The sequence below is a fragment of the Harmonia axyridis genome, chromosome 5, assembly GCF_914767665.1.
Source record: "Harmonia axyridis chromosome 5, icHarAxyr1.1, whole genome shotgun sequence".
Lineage (NCBI taxonomy): Eukaryota > Metazoa > Arthropoda > Insecta > Coleoptera > Coccinellidae > Harmonia > Harmonia axyridis.
This window is the reverse complement of record NC_059505.1, coordinates 34,750,106-34,767,083: the sequence shown is the minus strand read 5'-3', so window position 1 is coordinate 34,767,083 and position 16,978 is coordinate 34,750,106. Positions and strand designations below refer to the sequence as shown.

General features: G+C 35.7%; 1 protein-coding gene across 2 annotated transcripts in view; it reads right to left on the bottom strand.

Annotated features, from left to right (window-relative positions):
* Positions 1–2,015: 2,015 nt before the first annotated feature.
* Positions 2,016–16,978, bottom strand: part of LOC123680343 — a 35,932-nt gene continuing 20,969 nt past the window's right edge. The window contains exons 3-5 of one of the 2 annotated variants that reach the window (XM_045618188.1): positions 8,390–8,783; positions 4,149–4,463; positions 2,016–2,876 (exon numbers count right to left, since the gene is read on the bottom strand). In XM_045618188.1, coding sequence (XP_045474144.1) covers positions 2,666–2,876; positions 4,149–4,463; positions 8,390–8,783 — 920 coding nt within the window. In that variant the 3' untranslated portion in view covers positions 2,016–2,665. The remainder of the gene's footprint in view (positions 2,877–4,148; positions 4,464–8,389; positions 8,784–16,978) is intronic. The other variant, XM_045618189.1, reaches the window with a different exon arrangement.

Genomic DNA, 16,978 nt, shown 5'->3' with positions numbered 1-16,978 from the left:
GACAGATCCTTCATGATGTCGAAAGCGCTCGTTAATCCATGCTCAAATTGCGCCCTTGGAAACACAGAAATGTATATAGGTCTTTAAGAGGGAACACCATCACGTGACTGCTCATTTCAAAACGAAATAGGAGATATTTTTTTTTAGAAATTACGATTTGTATGAGTTATTCACATAATTTCTTCAAACAGTAATCCTCATTTTAGTATTCCAATATTTTTCATTTGCAAATGAAAAACAAATAATAATGTATTAACTTCTTATTTTTCGTAGGAAGAATTGATGATATTGTATCCCTACAAAACACTAATGTATTTTAAAAATATTCGTGAATAAATTCCTACATAAATAATCACAAAAGAGGCAAAACTCTAATTTTGCCAAAAGTAATAAAAAGTTGGAACTAATGTAATATTCCTTTTTTCTATTGATCATTCCTCCTGATATCGCGTCAGTGCATTTGGAATTTGTTTTTATAATATTCCGTTTGAATTTTCTGTTCTAACTATTGATATGAAATTCAGCACGAAGCGTGGAATTACTATTCTATTTGTATACACACACAATTTTATGTCGGTCACTATTCTACAGATATAGCTAAACACAAAAGCAATAGACAGTGGTGGAAAAACCAGCAGTCTCAGTAGGCTTATGGCGGCAAATTTTTAGGGAAGGCAGACTGAGCTTATCAATTTTTCATTCTGATTTACAGAAATTGAAAAATGTTTAGTATACACTCACAAAGTACGAATTTCAAGAATAGGAACAAATTTGAAATATTGAACAAAAAAGAAGGACCACAAAACCTAAAATTAAAATTGTATTGATATAAAATGTATTTGATGTGATTGTGAACTAAGCCATTCAAATTCAGAGGCGGCTAAAAGTTGAATAACCTACAAGAGGTAGATCTAAAATGGCTTGTACAAGTATTTAATGTCATATCCATTAAATGTTAAAACCAATTATTTAGTTGTTCTGATTTAATCCCAGTAGAAAGCCTTGGGTTGGTTGCCTATAGGCAGATATCAATGATTCAGGTCGTATTTTGAATATATTTTCGTGCTTTTTCAAATAAATTGTTCCGGAGATCCAAAAATTCTCAATCGTTTCTTCAATTGATATACTTTGAGTGGTCACTATTTTATTGTACCTTCGAATTAGAAAATCAGCTATGGTAGGAAATACTTGAATGTATGAAATAATAGTAACTTACATAACAAGTCCGGAAAATAGGGTTTTTAGGACGAATAGACTCGCTTACGCTCGTCCTGGAAGTCTGCGAGTCCAAATAAACCATTTTCGGGCGTGTTGCGTCCAAAAGTTTTTCGGCAACCGTGTAGAATAACTTTATCGCTGCTTCTTTCCATGTTTTATTGCGATTGCGATCAACAAACATACAAATTTTTGACAACTTATTTCATATGAACTGTCTCAGTTGCTATGGTAATGATCAACTGCATTCATTAAAAATATACCTACCAAGATTTTTATATTCACAATGACACGAACGACGTGATTCTTTTCCGGCCTAGTCCGGGAAGTACGTACTTTCCGGACTAGGCCGGGAAATGCTACTTTCTCAGAGAGAAAGCGTCTGGGAAGGGAGCACTTCCCGGACGGTTGCCGAAAAATACATTTTTGGAACTGATTAGTTATATAATACATATCATTAAATTCTCAGAATTTCAAGGAATATAAAGGAAATTTCACAGCACCTCAAGGAGATGAATTTCTGCTGGATATGATACTACATTCAACCAATGTTCACGTGTAAGTGAAGGTTGAAATGATTTTTTTAAATATTATAGCGAAAAACTTCTCTAATTATTTCTTTTTCAGAGATTCTATTCATTAATCAGAGGTTTTTTTATTCATAAAAGATGTCAACTCAACATTTTGATAGCACTAGGATTATCTTCCACCAATATGTTTTTCCTAAGAATTATAATATTTTTTTGTCATTATCAAAATCATAGATACTTATTATTATAAAATAAAGAATTGAAGATATTGTCATACAATCATTTTATTCACCTGAACAATAAATATAAATGAATTATAATTCATTCAATTCCTCAGAAATCATTTAATTCCTTAAAGTTATTGGTTTCCAATATAAGAAACCAAGAAAAGTAGAAAAATCAAAATAAATTAAATAAATATGTAATAAATAAATAGTTCATAAATAAGAGTCCATAAATAAATAAATAAATAGATAGATACACCGTTCCAAATGAAAGATTTCCCAATTTTTGTTAAGATCAGTTAAAAAAAAAAGAGATACAGAAAAAAATTTCAATGAAATAAACGTATTTACAAAAAGGTTTGCCCACATACCCAAGATCCCTATTTATTAGAAATAATTTCGCTAAAATGGCTTCTAAAACATATCAAGGTATGTTTTTTTGGTTAGGTGTTAAAATTTACATTGACTATGGTGGTATTTATTCTAATAAAATATAGAAACTTCCATATAAGACGAAGAATGACTACAATTCGAAGGATGAGTGAATTCAATTATATACTCATATAAAAAGTATACTTGCACATAAGCAAATTATATCTGGAAAAGGTCTATTTAGTCTCTGGTCCACTAAAAATATAATCAACTAATCCTTCGATAAATCAAAACATCTCTTCTTAAAGAACTCTGTCAAAAACTTCATTTTAAATTTCTCGCTTGCACTAATTTATTAATATCGTTGAATGTTGTTAAAATAGCTGGACTAGCTTGATTTGATACAAGAGAAGGACATCCACCATGTGCTAAACATTCTTCTCCATCTTGACCATCTTTGGCTGCTTTCATGTACCTGAAGAACCTCAAGATTTCGGGATTGTCTGAAGAAGGCTTCCTAAGTTCGTTCAGCTCCCTAGAAAAGTTTCCAATAAGGATTAATGAAATAATTATCATTCTCGCTGTAGAAATACAATAGCGATAAACGAGCTTTAAAATTTCAACTTATTTCCTTTCTTTGTGGTACTTCAAAAAAGAGCACCCGAGCTATAAATTCCATTTTACATCGCGTAGCTTAAAAAACGAACCAAATGTGAAGTTAGAAACCCATGGTGATCCAAGTAATTTTGATTTATTTTTCAGTACACCTAGTATGATATGTATATTATGAATTCTTGACTTAAGTCATTTGTTCTTGAAAATTCGATTATTTTCATCAACATATCCACTTCCAAGAGTTATACTTGTACTCCAAGGCTTCCAGTACTTTTTCCATAGAAATATTCGTCTTTGCATTTGAAATAGGCTTCAGTCTCACCACCAATCATTTCTTCATTAGACCCAAATTTATTTCCTTGAAGCATTCTCATTTTGAGGTATTCAAAAATGCAGTAATCACTGAGAGCAACTTGCGGTAAGGAGTATTGTCTTGGTGAGAGAATGAATTTTTTATTTGGATTGGAGAAGGAACCTTATTTCCTAATTTTGGCACTCAAATAACCCAATAACGTTATGTTGACAATATTCACTGTTGATGGTATGTTAGTCAATGAACAATATATCATGTACATTCCAGAATACGTATGTCTTAACCTTGCCAGTTAATGTTTGAGATTTTGGTCGCTTTGGACGGCTTTCACAGACTGCTTTCCACTCAGCTGACTTGCTCTCAAACTCAGTACTTCTACATTAGAGCCAAATGTAACTGTTAGTATTGAATCCATGTTTCATCCAATATCACTTATCGACGCCTGTTTATTCCGCTTAAGCAGCTCCAAACAATATTCGGAAGCGCGTTGCAGCAGAGTCACCTCTTCATATTGGTGAAGAGTCCACCAGTAATCTCGGGACGAAGCACGCATAATCCCGAGGGAGAGGGTGTAAATTTGGCTTGAGAACGTCTCGCCAAAGTACTAATGAGAGAAAACAGTGGTATGGCACTAGCTGTGCAATATGTGCCTCAGGACCAGCACTTATTGAGTGACGTGATTACTATGCATTCGGTTTGCTACAAAATTTTAATTCTCTTTATAGAAAAGTACCAAGAGATACACGTAAAAATATTTTTTTCTTCTATTATATTGGAGCAGTATTATTTATTTAACCTCCAACTTCCCAACAAATTCTGTTTCTTCAAGTATCGCAGCGTTTTGAATTGAATACACAATGTATGTCCGTATATACTCACCTACTAAGTTGTGCCGACACCAGGTTACTGTATGGTGCATATTTGACAGGATTGGCATACATCATACACACCAAACGTTCTCGACACAATTCTGTCTTTGGAGATTTCTCGTTTCCTAAGCCCAACTGTTGAAAAACAGCATCAAGCCTAGACAAAAGAGGGCTGTAGAAGGGGTCGTAACTGGTGAGAAGCAGCGAGGAGGAAGGAATTTTGTGGAAGACTTTGTAATCAGTCTTCTTGCTGGGTTTCCTCATGTAGTAGTGGTCGTTAGGTTGAGGAGCTACGTAGTGTATACGTTTATTGGACATACCAAACCTGAAATATGACATTTGGTGAATGAAAGTTTCATAACAGAGGTTTCAAGACTGATAGGCTACGTAAAACTCAAGTAGAAGTTGCTTGTTGTAACAACATTGGTGTTCTTCATGGTTCTGTGTGAGGATCGAAAATTTTCTTTATATTCGTGAAGTTTACTCTTTGGTGATGCAATGAATTTGCATTACAAAACTAGCCAATTTATAATTTGATATCACCAGGAGAAAACTAAATCTACACGAAAGCTATTTTGTTAAAATATAAGCCAGTTCAATTTGTATCAGCGAAACAAAATAATGTAAGACTAGAACATAAAATTGAGCTCAATATGAAAACTGTTTCTTCAAAATGAATATTGTCATTGCCAAAAGTCTATATCTGGGCTAATAGCTTCTCTCAAGGCTCTATCTATAGAATTTTGGAAACTAGTTAGTCCGATAAAAAATAAAAAAAAGGGTAATTTTTTTAAGGCAAGAATGTATTGGCATTAAAGCCAATTCAATCAAGAACATAAGTGAAATCTGTGAAATTATTCAAGATTTTGTAAACAAACATTAGATTTGATGTTTTCTTATAAGGAGTAATTGAAGTCCTAATGAAAAGAGCTATGGCGACAAAGGTGAACCCTGGTGATAGACCCGATCCAGCCAAATATTCCTAGAGGACAACATCCAAAATTTTCAGTCATAACCGGATTCTTTGAATTCAGAATGGGTCTTATAGTTCCTGCGAAATCTACAGCTGATCTTACCTAGTGGTGCAACGAAATCGAAACTTTTGGAGGAATTCCCTCAAATTATAAGGGAATGAAAGTTACCCTTAGCAATAGCGCACTGTGGCGCGTACTCGAACCACTAAAGGCTACGTAAAACTCAAGTAGAAGTTGCACGTTGTAAAAACATTGGGCATCCACATGGTTCTGTGTAAGCATCGATAAATATCTTCATACCCGTGAAGTTTCTTGCAGTAGTTTACATTCCTGAATATGGAATGAGGGATAACTATGACTTGCCGGCAAACAGAAGTAAACAGCTAAATTTTATAAAACCTTTTAGGTAGTTAATGGTACATAAAAAAACAACGGCCACAGAGGTGAACCCTGTGGTACACCGGATTCAGCTAAATATCCCTGGGAGACAACATCCGAAATTTTCACTCATAGACGAATTTTCTTAATTCTGAATCGGTCTTATATGATGTCTACGAAATCTACAGCCGATATTACCTAGTGGTGCAACAAAATCAAAACTTTTTGGAGGAATTCCCTCAAATTATGAGGGAATAAAAGTTACCATTAGCAATAGCGCACTGTGGCGCGCACTTTTAGGAGCACTGAACCCACTCAAACATCCTTGGGTTGTACAAAGCCATGATTTTCAGATTTTCGAGTCATAAATCGAGAAAAAGGCTACCTGCATCGGAAAATATATATTTTCCTTCGTACAAAAAGGCTGGTCACATAGATCGTCCCGTATAATTCCCCGATTTATTTTCAATTGTCCTCAACGATGGCGAATGCGGAATATTCCACTATTTCTCAGTGAAAGATTGAATCAGTTTTATTGGACCTCCCTTTTGCGGTTCGTCCAAACTCAGATAGAGCTGCATGGTTTATTTCCGCCATATCAGATAACTCGCTTTTCAGTCGTGGAACGGGTAGGCTATGTTTTTTATCGGTCGGCGTTGTTGCCAAACTGTGCTATCGAGGGATCATTATTTCAGTATTTGTGTAGGTGTTTTTCCTCGGTGATTATATTCGAATCCTGGGTGTTTTTATTGATGCTGTGGGTGAAGTGAGATGGAAGAAGATAGAATATCAGGGCACGGATGATACGATGCATCTTGTATACAGAATATCGATACTATACTCGGTGACATTAAAATTGTTAGCACCTTAAGGAATAATTTCTTCAACTGATATTATTTAGCAACAAAACAAATATGTTGGTGTCAATAGTTTGGATACAATGTTAACAATTCATGTTGGTAGACAAGTCAAGAATTCTTGGGATAAATATCATATCCAATTGTTTCTGACCTTCGAGATACTAGCACTACCAGATGAATTTATAGATTAATAATTTCTCCATGTCTTCAACAAAAGTCTAATCGTTGGTCCTTCAAAGAAAGACGTTTCAATCGTCTTAGGAAAACTTAGTGTACTTTAAATCCACGACATACTATTGTATGCTCTTCAAATGTCTTTCTTATTTGAACCCTGTATGTGAGTGTCGCGTAGAAGAAAGCATTAACCACTTGGTGAATAGTGGTTCATTCTATAAATTTCATGGTTATTTCCAAGCTATCCATTCACTGTCAGATTGAGCTGTCAGCATGGCCTTTTTTGTGTGTATTTTGATGTTTATTTGAATGTCAATTCCTGAAGAAGGTATTGAAGTGCCGAAGAAAACTCAATGAAATAGGCAAGAATAACAAGGTCTTTTTAATCTGGGTTCCCGGCTACTCGGGAATTAGAGGGAATGAAGAGGCCTATACACTTGCCAGAAAAGGAGCACAAACTCCTTTCAAGGGTCCGAAACCTTTCTGTGGCTTAGACAAACGTAAGTACAAGAATGAGTTTCAGGAAAATGAAGAAACCAAAAGAAAAACACTTTGGCGGGATCTTTCTGGTTCAGATCACTCCAAAGAGTTTCTTCGAAACTTTGAATCTGCGAGATCCAAGAAGTATCTGGATCTTAGTATGCTACAAATATGCTACAGCTCCCCACTGGATCACTCACAGGGCATTGTTGCCTTATCATTATTATATTTGAACTGGGGTCTCGTCGAGGTTCGGTGAGCCTTCCGAAAACTGCGAAAATGTATATCTTTTGTTCTCTACCCTACTCATTCATGGAAACCCAAGGAGGTCGTCAATGGCGTTGATAAATCCGACATCCTCCTTAGGGTCCTTGGCCGTTACACCTTGTGTATCCAGGACCAGCTTCCCCATATGAATGGTTCTTAGGCCAGCCAGCTCTGGACACTTGCATACTATGTGTTCAGCTGTTTCTGCTTCTGATCCACAGAGCCTGCAAATCTCATCTGCTGTATTTTCCATACGGTACAAATGATGTTTGTACCGACAGTGCCCCGTCAGCAGTCCCACCATCACCCGAAGCTCGACTCGTGACAGCTTCAAGGGCTTTCTGGCGTAGGTAGGTGAAATCATCACACCGTCAGACAGACCCAAAAATGACCTAGTTTGAGACGGAGTTGACGAACTTAGACTACCACAATCCCAGAGCATTCAATTGAAGAAACAATTCCTGCTGTGTATAACATTTCTTATGTCAGTGAGTATATATTGCGATAAGATACCTGTTTATCAGGCAACAGTTTACAGATTGTACAGGCTTATTTTCTCTCATTTTCAGTAAACATACGGAAATATAATACCTGAAATCGGAGCTTAGTTACCCCAGCAACTACCCAGAGGATATCCGATTGGGATATTATACAATTCCAACGATGATATTAGTCAGAATACTGAGAATGCGAATGTTGTCATAACATCGAACTGGCCTCCGATCGGCTCATGGATGCAATGCAGAGCTTCTATTGCGAGGAAAAAAATAAAATTTTCAACAACCATATATTCAAGTTTTAAGCTTCAATTCAACGAAATCTTTTCATCTTTGTGTTTTCTATTCATGACATTCTTTATATGGTAATTATAATCCGAAAATAAAAATATTATCATAGCAACACTGATTATTCATCAGCGTGAACTCATACTGCTGACGTAAGCAATGTTATAAGAATGGCATTGAGTATTGAATCCTACTATTAAACATGCTATTCGAATAATGTAACAAGACTTGTTCCAACCTTCTTTGGCTATTTCCGTATAAAGCTACTCTTATCCTACAACAACATGCCATCATCTTCGTGTTATATAAAAATATCTAGATCAATGTCATTACCTGCTGTTTGGACTGGGTACAGCCTCCGTAGATGGTGAAACAACGTTTATACTCATGACGTTAGTGTTGGTAGCTTCTCCAGCAGGCATGAAGTCCTCTAGACCATCTTCGCTGTTGGTGTTGTACGGGTTAGTGTCCTTGAATTCGAACTCTTCTGCAGGTTGGTTGTGAGGACTGAACCCTGTGGAAGCCGTCGAGATGCCTGAGAAGGTGGATAGGCCTTTCCCGAGGAATTTTCCGAGACCTCCAATGATGGATGGGAGGAACATGGCTATCATCACCGACTTGAGCAATTGGGCGCCTATGAATACTGGCAGTAGCAACTTCTTGAGTGCAAATGCTAAGAATCCCATTCCAAAACCAGCGAGGAAGGAGCTCTTCCCCGCGTCAGGAGCTGAAGGAATTTGAAGAGTTAACAAAACACAAGAATTTATTTTAGCGAGAAAATTTTAGAGAAAACATGCATTTGTAGTTTCTTAAAATATAGCCCTTCAAAAAGACCCAAGTTCCTACCAAAAACATCGACTAATGAGTATTTTCGGAAAGCTCCTTCTAGCTAAGCCGAAACCGAAAAAAATCACTTCGATATTTATCAAAGTAGGAATTCTTATGGATTTTTTTCTTGATTAACAAAGTGTTGTTCTTTCCAGAAGGAGATATAGTGAATGAAAAAATTATAGAAAGCTCTGACAAAGAAATGAAATTCTCTGGTATCGTTTTGAATGAACATTTTTCACAAAAACAAACTGAATTTTGAATTGGTTGGATTTTTTTTCTTGAAATATTGTTTTTTTTTTTAAATTTGCATCAGGCTGAGTATTGTTAATTACATCTCCACGCAAAAATTTTCACTAGGTCGGATTCAATATCATGGAAAAATTCAAGTTTTGTCAGTGACATTTCACTGAATTTTTAGGAACACACATTTTCGGAATCGGCAAATATTCAGGAATTTTTTGTCGTTTTTTTTTTTGTTAACGAACCTAACTTGAAAACTTTCTAAATTTTCCGTTAGAAAGTTTACGGACAGAAGGATGGAAATTGAATTTGACAAATAAATTGTAGAATCAAGAGACGTATCAATCGTATTTCAACTACGTTATTCTTGAAAGCGGCGAAATCCGGAAATCTGAAGAAAAATTACAAGAAGGAGTACCTCAGAGATCTATCCTGGGATCTTAGGTTATTGTATATACAAATGATGATCTCAGACAGCAATTCCAAAAAGTTGAAGAAAATATAATACAAACACTGATAAGACATAATGAATGGTTCAATCAATCAGTAAATTTTTATAAAAGTAAATTGAGTGTACTTGATGAAGGTTTTTCAATATGATTATGAAAAATTGACAACATCTTGTCATTTTTCCTTCAAAATTCAATATATCTTCATGAAGAAATATTAATAACCAATCAAAGGAAAATTCAAAATAACCATAACTATACAAATTGAGTAAACAGTTAACAAATTGAATAACTAAACTAACATAAAGACTAAAGACAGACACGTACGTTTCGGAATTTTTGTAATCACTAATACAATATTTCCTCATTAGTGCCATATAGATTAAAAACTTACTGAATTTATGAACTAACAACTTTTTTACCAACATACCAACTTCACAAGAATTGCAATACGCTCTATTAGTGTGACGTCACACACCGCCATTTTTGGTTATCCTGTCAGTGTTCGGAATCCAAACAACTAAATTGTCATTGAAATAAGTACGGTGTCGTTGCAGGAATTGGATTATTTTCATAAATAAGAGTATTTGAGGAACGATTTCAGTATTAATTGATAGACAGAAGGAACGAGGTTGATACCAGTAAGTTTGAATCCTGTATCATTCCCCAGATTTTGTAAGAAGCCGTGTTTATTAGTGAACTTCAAGTTCGAACATACTGCCATTAATCTCGTTCCTTCTGTCAATCAATATACAGTAAAATCGTTCCTTAAATAATCTTTTTTATCAAAATAAGCCAATTTCTTCAACGACAACGAACTAATTTGAATGACAATTTGTTTGTTTGGATTCCGAACACTGACAGGAGAACTAAAATGGCGGTGTGTGACGTCATCACTAATAGAGCGTATTGAGGAATCTCAAAACTAACCGACAATAAATGTTTCTCTAGTTCTATTTCACACAGAAAACAATTAGGACAAGATGTTATTGGTTTCTTTCTTGCTTTCGTGATATACGAATACAAATCGATATTCAAAATTGAAACACAATTTTAAAAATTTCAGAATGTGTACGACTTGAGTATTTTTTTCTTTCTTTCAGTTATTTTAGTTGTTATGTTATACATTATTTTCGATTTTTTCTTTTTGACATACTCGAATCCTTTAAGTAGGAATAATATGCAGTGATATATTTATTTTTGAAAGAATAAAGATTATTTATCTATCTTCTTTGTTATCTTTAAATGATGATTATATTGCAAATACCCAACCAGATCCAGCGAAAACTAAAATAATTCAACAATAACCAAATCTATGCTCTAATTGTATATCCATTATCTATTTAATATAAAGAGAATGTTTCATCTTCAAACGGAAACACTAATTGATGGTAGAGAGTAGTTTCTCATTAGATTAAGACGATACCTGTCCTATTAGCGACAATTCTATTTTCCGAACGATTCATCAAAACAAGATGAATGAATATGGCGCTCAGCAAACATGAGCTATTTGAGAGGAAATTCCACTAATGGAGTTGTCGAGGGGTGGGTTGAGTAGAGAACTGATGATCCTATTAATGATTTTACAGCTAATGTACAAACATGGACCATTATAATATCAAATGGATATTAAATTATTACTCTGTGTACAAATGCTTCTACTTTTTGTTATACCTATATCGCTTTTATTTTTTTATTCTGTTTGCTATGATAATTTCGTTATTGTTGAAATTATTTTATATCTGAACTATTTATTTGAAATTACGAGTTCTAGAAAATAACTAATTAATCGAATTCATAAATTAACACTGAGGTATGTTTCGGGATTTTTGTATATTTATACAATTTTACCTACATATACTGAAATGATCTTGAAAATCGAGCTGAAAATAAGAAAACTATGAAACTTCAAATTTTGACAAACTTCTTTGTTTTGCACTTGAGTGTATAATCCGAAAAGTTATGCAGTAAAAAAATTCTCACAAATTTCGGATAAACCCCTGTAGGTATATCGAAATCTAAGTGACTTAAAATACCCATATTATGCCGTTATTTTTTAATCAGCTTGAAGTTCTCCAATGAAAATTTTCATTAGTTTAGTCGTGAATCATTTATATACTAACTGACAAAGAAACTGCAACACCCAGAAAGAGCTGTTTGATTTTAATTTTTTTGGTGAAACATAGATAGTATAGCAACGAGTATATGATTGAAATTTGGGAAAAAAAGCGAAGGGTTGACAATTTTTTCTAATAAATTTGTTATCAATGTGTTTGTCCACCGCGATTATCTATACACTCCCAACACGTCTCGGCGTTAATGCGATAAAATGGTCTATTCCTTTTTGAGGGATACTATCTCAAGCTACCTGTACTTCATATCTCATAGCCGCCAAAGTCCGTGGGGTCTGGGATGAATTTCCAAGCCTTCTACCCATGATGTCCCAAACATGCTCTATGGGCGAAAGATCGAGGGATCTGGGCGGTCATGGCAAAAGATTCACATGAGACGCTTCGAAAAAGGTTAAACTAACTCTGGCAACTTGAGGTCGGGCATTATCTTTCTGAAATATGAGATTCTCGAGCCGGTTAAGGTAAGGGAGAACATATGGCTCCACTATTCTTTGAAGGAACCGCAGCGCTGTCATGTTACCTCGAAAAGAGAATGAGGGTGGCCTACTTGCATGTGCAATAGCACCCCATAACATAACGACAAGTGTCCGGTGTACATGACGCTCAACATCAAATTGAGGTTCACGTCTTTCTCCCCGACTTGTCTTACCCTTCTTCGACCATCACGTGCACCTGAGGAAAATTGAGATTCATCAGAAAAGAGGACCAGATGCCTTTCCACATTCCAATGTTGACGTTCTCTGCACCACTGTAAGCGTTGCCGGCGATGCTCAACTGTCAGAGGTTACACAAGATGGGGTCGATAATGCTGCAGCCCAAAAGACTTTATCCAGCAGTAAACCATTGGGACAGTTACAGGATTGCCTTGTTCTCCTAACCACTCATCAGCCAAAGATCGAGTTGTCTCAAATCAGTCTCTAATGGCCATAAGTTTTAGACGTTCGATCTTGAACTTCATTTGTGCCTCTTCGACGACCGGTGCCTACTCTTCTTCGATTTGGGTCATTATCAAACCATGCTCTACAACATGTCATAACAATAGTTTAAATCTGTTCGTACGGTTACCGATTCCTCGAAATGACAACCCCGCCTCCCGTAGACCAATAATTCGACCTCTTTCAAATTCACTTAGCTGGCGATAAATTCCGCGTACACGTGCTCTAGGCATTTCAATAGCAATTAAACATAAACTTTGGTTCTCCTCTAACAGCTGGTTTGTTGTAGAATTAAAAGAACTTGCAAGAAACGACTACAATATTTAAGTTACAAAAATTGTTTACCTGAGAAAACCCTAACGATTTTTCTCCCCAAATTCAATCATTTACTTCTTGCTATACTATCTATGTTTCACCAAAAGAAAATTAAAATTTAAACAGTTCCTTCTGGGTGTTGCAGTTCCTTTGTCAGTTAGTATATGTAGGAGGTTCTTGTAAGACTTTACAGAAAAAAATTGACACATCCCCTCTATAGAAAAGTTTATTCATTCAAAAAAGTTTTCAATCTGCATAAAAAATTCATTCAACTATCAACCAGAAGGAATGGAAGATACGATTTCACAGATCTATGGTTCATAGAAATACACAAAATAAATTTCTTCCTCCGAATCCCTCAGATAGAAATTCAATTTGTTCGATTGAAAACTAATCGTCCTCTGTGACTCGGCACTATATTCAAATCAGGAATAGTATCTCACCTATATCCAACACATAATTTATTACGACCTATCGATACTTTCTCCAAAACCGAATAAATCAGTATGGAACCAATATCCGTAGCAGAATCCTATGTGTTTGATGACACAGAAATAAATATTGCGGTATGCACTAGGGAAATTTATGGCCTCGGGCTGTACACGTGCCCAGCATTCTGTATTTTGGGTAGACCGGTTTACTAAAATGACGGATATGAAAATTTTTGATCTTTCCTCTGGAGGATATTACCTTTCGACCTACCCAATTTTTCGGTTTCGTCTTGGATATACCAGGTGCGACCAACAATTGTTTATACATTAAAATTCTTCGAGATATACAAGGTGTTTTCAAATTAAACGTGAACATTGGAGGACGTGTTAGTATCACTCATTTGCTGTTGATTGAGCCAAATTTATTTGGCCAATTGAAAAGTCCCTGGTCTGATGCACAGATGGCGAAGCTAGTATTAAATCCATATGATTTTTAGTTAGTACCAACCTTCAAACGATACGTGCCAAAATTTGATAGCATTCCAACCATTAGTTTATGAGATATTGCATTATACGTGTAGATACTTTTGTTATTTGAAAAAAGATGAAAGAAGAATTTCGTGTGATGATAAAATATTGCTTTTTGAAGGGAAAAAATATGGTTGAAGCGAAATCTTGGCTTGATAAAGAGTTTCCGGGGTGTGCACAAGGATAATCAACCCTCATTGATTGCTATGCTAAGTTTAACGTGGTGAATCTGAGCACCGAAGACGGCGAACGCAGTGGACGCCCAAAAAAGGATTTCACCGACGAAGTAATCCAAAAGTTCACAAAATAATTTTGAATGACCGTAAAGTGGAGTTGATCGAGATAGCAGACATTGTGAAGATATCATTTGAACGTGTGCATCATATCATTAACGAATATTTGTACATGAGAAAGCTGTGTGCAAAATGGGTGCCGCGCGATTAAAAGCTACAACGTGTTAATGATTCTGAGCAGTGGTTGAAGCTGTTTGAGTACAATAAACCTGAATTTTTGCATCGATATGTAACAATAGATGAAACATGGCTCCATCATTTCACTCCGGAGTCCAATCGACAGTCTGAGTGGACTGCACATGATGAACCGAATCCAAAGCGAAGAAAAACACAACATCCAGCTTGCAAGGTTCTGGCATCAGTAGTCTGAGATGCTCAAGGTATAATATTCATTAATTCATTGATTACCTCCAAAAGGACCAGACCATCAACAGCGATTATTATATAGCGTTATCGGATCGTTTAAATGATGATATCGTTAAAAAACAGCTCTATTTTAAGAAAACAAAAAGGTGCTGTTTCATCAAGACAATGCGTCGTGTCACAAATCAATGATAACAATGGCAAAATTACATGAGTTTGTCTTCGAATTGCTTTTGCATCCACTATATTCGCCATATATGGCCCACAGCGACTTTTTCCTGTTCTCAGAACTTCAAAAGAATGCTCGCTGGAAAGAAATTTAGAACCAATGAAGAAGTAATCGCTGAAACTGAGGCCTATTTTGAAGCGAAAGATAAATCGTACTAGAAAAATGGTATTGAAAAGTTGGAAGATGGTTATATCGCCCTCGAAAGCAAATATGTTGAATAACAAAATCGAATTATTGCCAAAAAAATATGTTTCATTATGATAGACCGGTGACTTTTCAATTGGTTTATTACAATAATCAAGAAAGCTCCCGGAATAGATCCCTGTGGTACTCCTTTCTTCAGATTTCGTGATTTCGCCGCTTCCATCAGTTTCAAAATCGTCAGACACCAGCAGAATATTGGAATCCATGCACAAGATTTGTTGTTCCATAGGTAAATCCCAAAAACTTTCGACCATAAAGTACATTGAAATCTATAAGACTACCCAATACGCTCTATTAGTGATGACGTCACACACCGCCATTTTAGTTCTCCTGTCAGTATTCGGAATCCAAACAAACAAATTGTCATTCAAATTAGTACGTTGTCGTTGAAGAAATTGGCTTATTTTGCTAAATAAGATTATTCAAGGAACAATTTTACTATTAATTGATGGACAGAAGGCACGAGATTAATGCCAGTAAGTTCGAACTTGAAGTTCAACTAATAAACACGGCTTTTTACAGAATCTGGGGAATGATACAGGATTCAAACTTACTGGTATTAACCTCGTTCCTTCTGTCTATCAATTAATACCGAAATCGTTCCTCAAATACTCTTATTTATGAAAATAAGCCAATTCCTTCAACGACACCGTACTAATTTGAATGACAATTTATTCGTTTGGATTCCGAACACTGACAGGAGAACCAAAAATGGCGGTGTGTGACGTCATCACTAATAGAACGTATTCAAAGTAAAATTTTTGTGATATTCGGAGAGACAACCTGTATTTGAACCCAAGAACAGCATTATCCTATTTCGTACTTCTACTCTGAATCAGAATTTCATGCCGGAAATAACTTTCCATTATCTTCATTTTTATTTTTCCAGAATCCAGGACGACCTGTTGTTTTTGTTCGGATAAGTCGGGGCCTACGTAAACCAATGAAAATCATATTACCAACGGCAGGAATTTCGGAGGCATCCTCCGTATTCATAGTGCCGGATGTTATATTTGTTTTATCAAATGTATTCACGCACCCTTTGGAGGGTAAGCCATCTCACAATATTTGCGACTAATTAGAATCTGAATACGTCTCATCAATCTTCATACTGGACTTTTCCAGGCGGGGATTAAGATTAATTTGGATCACAATTAGCCAGCGGCTGTTTTTTTCTCGTGAAAAAAAATTCAGAAAAGCCCCAACATAAACCAGGAATTTTTTCAGCAGTCACCTACACATAAATTGAAGCATAAATGTTTAGAGTTTAGAGTATGCGTAAATCTACTGCTCAACCACATAGCCTAAATTTCCATTTTCGAGTCCTTTCAACTCGCATTTGAGTATTTTTCTGCAAGAAAATCGGAGCAAATTTTCCAATTTCATCATTTTGTGTGTGACAAATTCAGTGGTCTTTTCCCCTGTGGCTTTTCGAAATAATTCGAAATTTCTCCTTTTCATAAGTTGAATTTTTTGCAACGAACCTATAAACCTTATTATTATATGAACCCAGGTGTTTGTGGCTAGGTTAGCCTTCTGAGAACTGCGACCACATAGATAATTTATTATTAACCCTACCTATTCATACGAACCCAAGGAGGCCGTTGATACTATTAACATCCATAAGAGCCTTGACTATTATCTCGTGAGTATCCAGGACTGACTTTCCTACATGAGAGGGTCTTAGGCCAGTCAAGGCCAGGCATTTGCACACCATATATTCACCTGTTACTACCTTCGTTCTACAGAGCCTGCAAATCTGATATGATTACTTAACCATGCGGTACAAAAGATATTTATATCGACAACGTCCTGTTAGCAGTCCCACCATTACCCTAAGCTTAGGTCGGCGAAAGCATCACAAATTTATTTGCTTGAGCAAACCAAAAGTGTTCCTCCAAAGGGTTTTTCTTTTGTTCAACTAACATTGTTAGACCGGTGCCCCATACAGACTTTTTTCCAAACCCAAAAA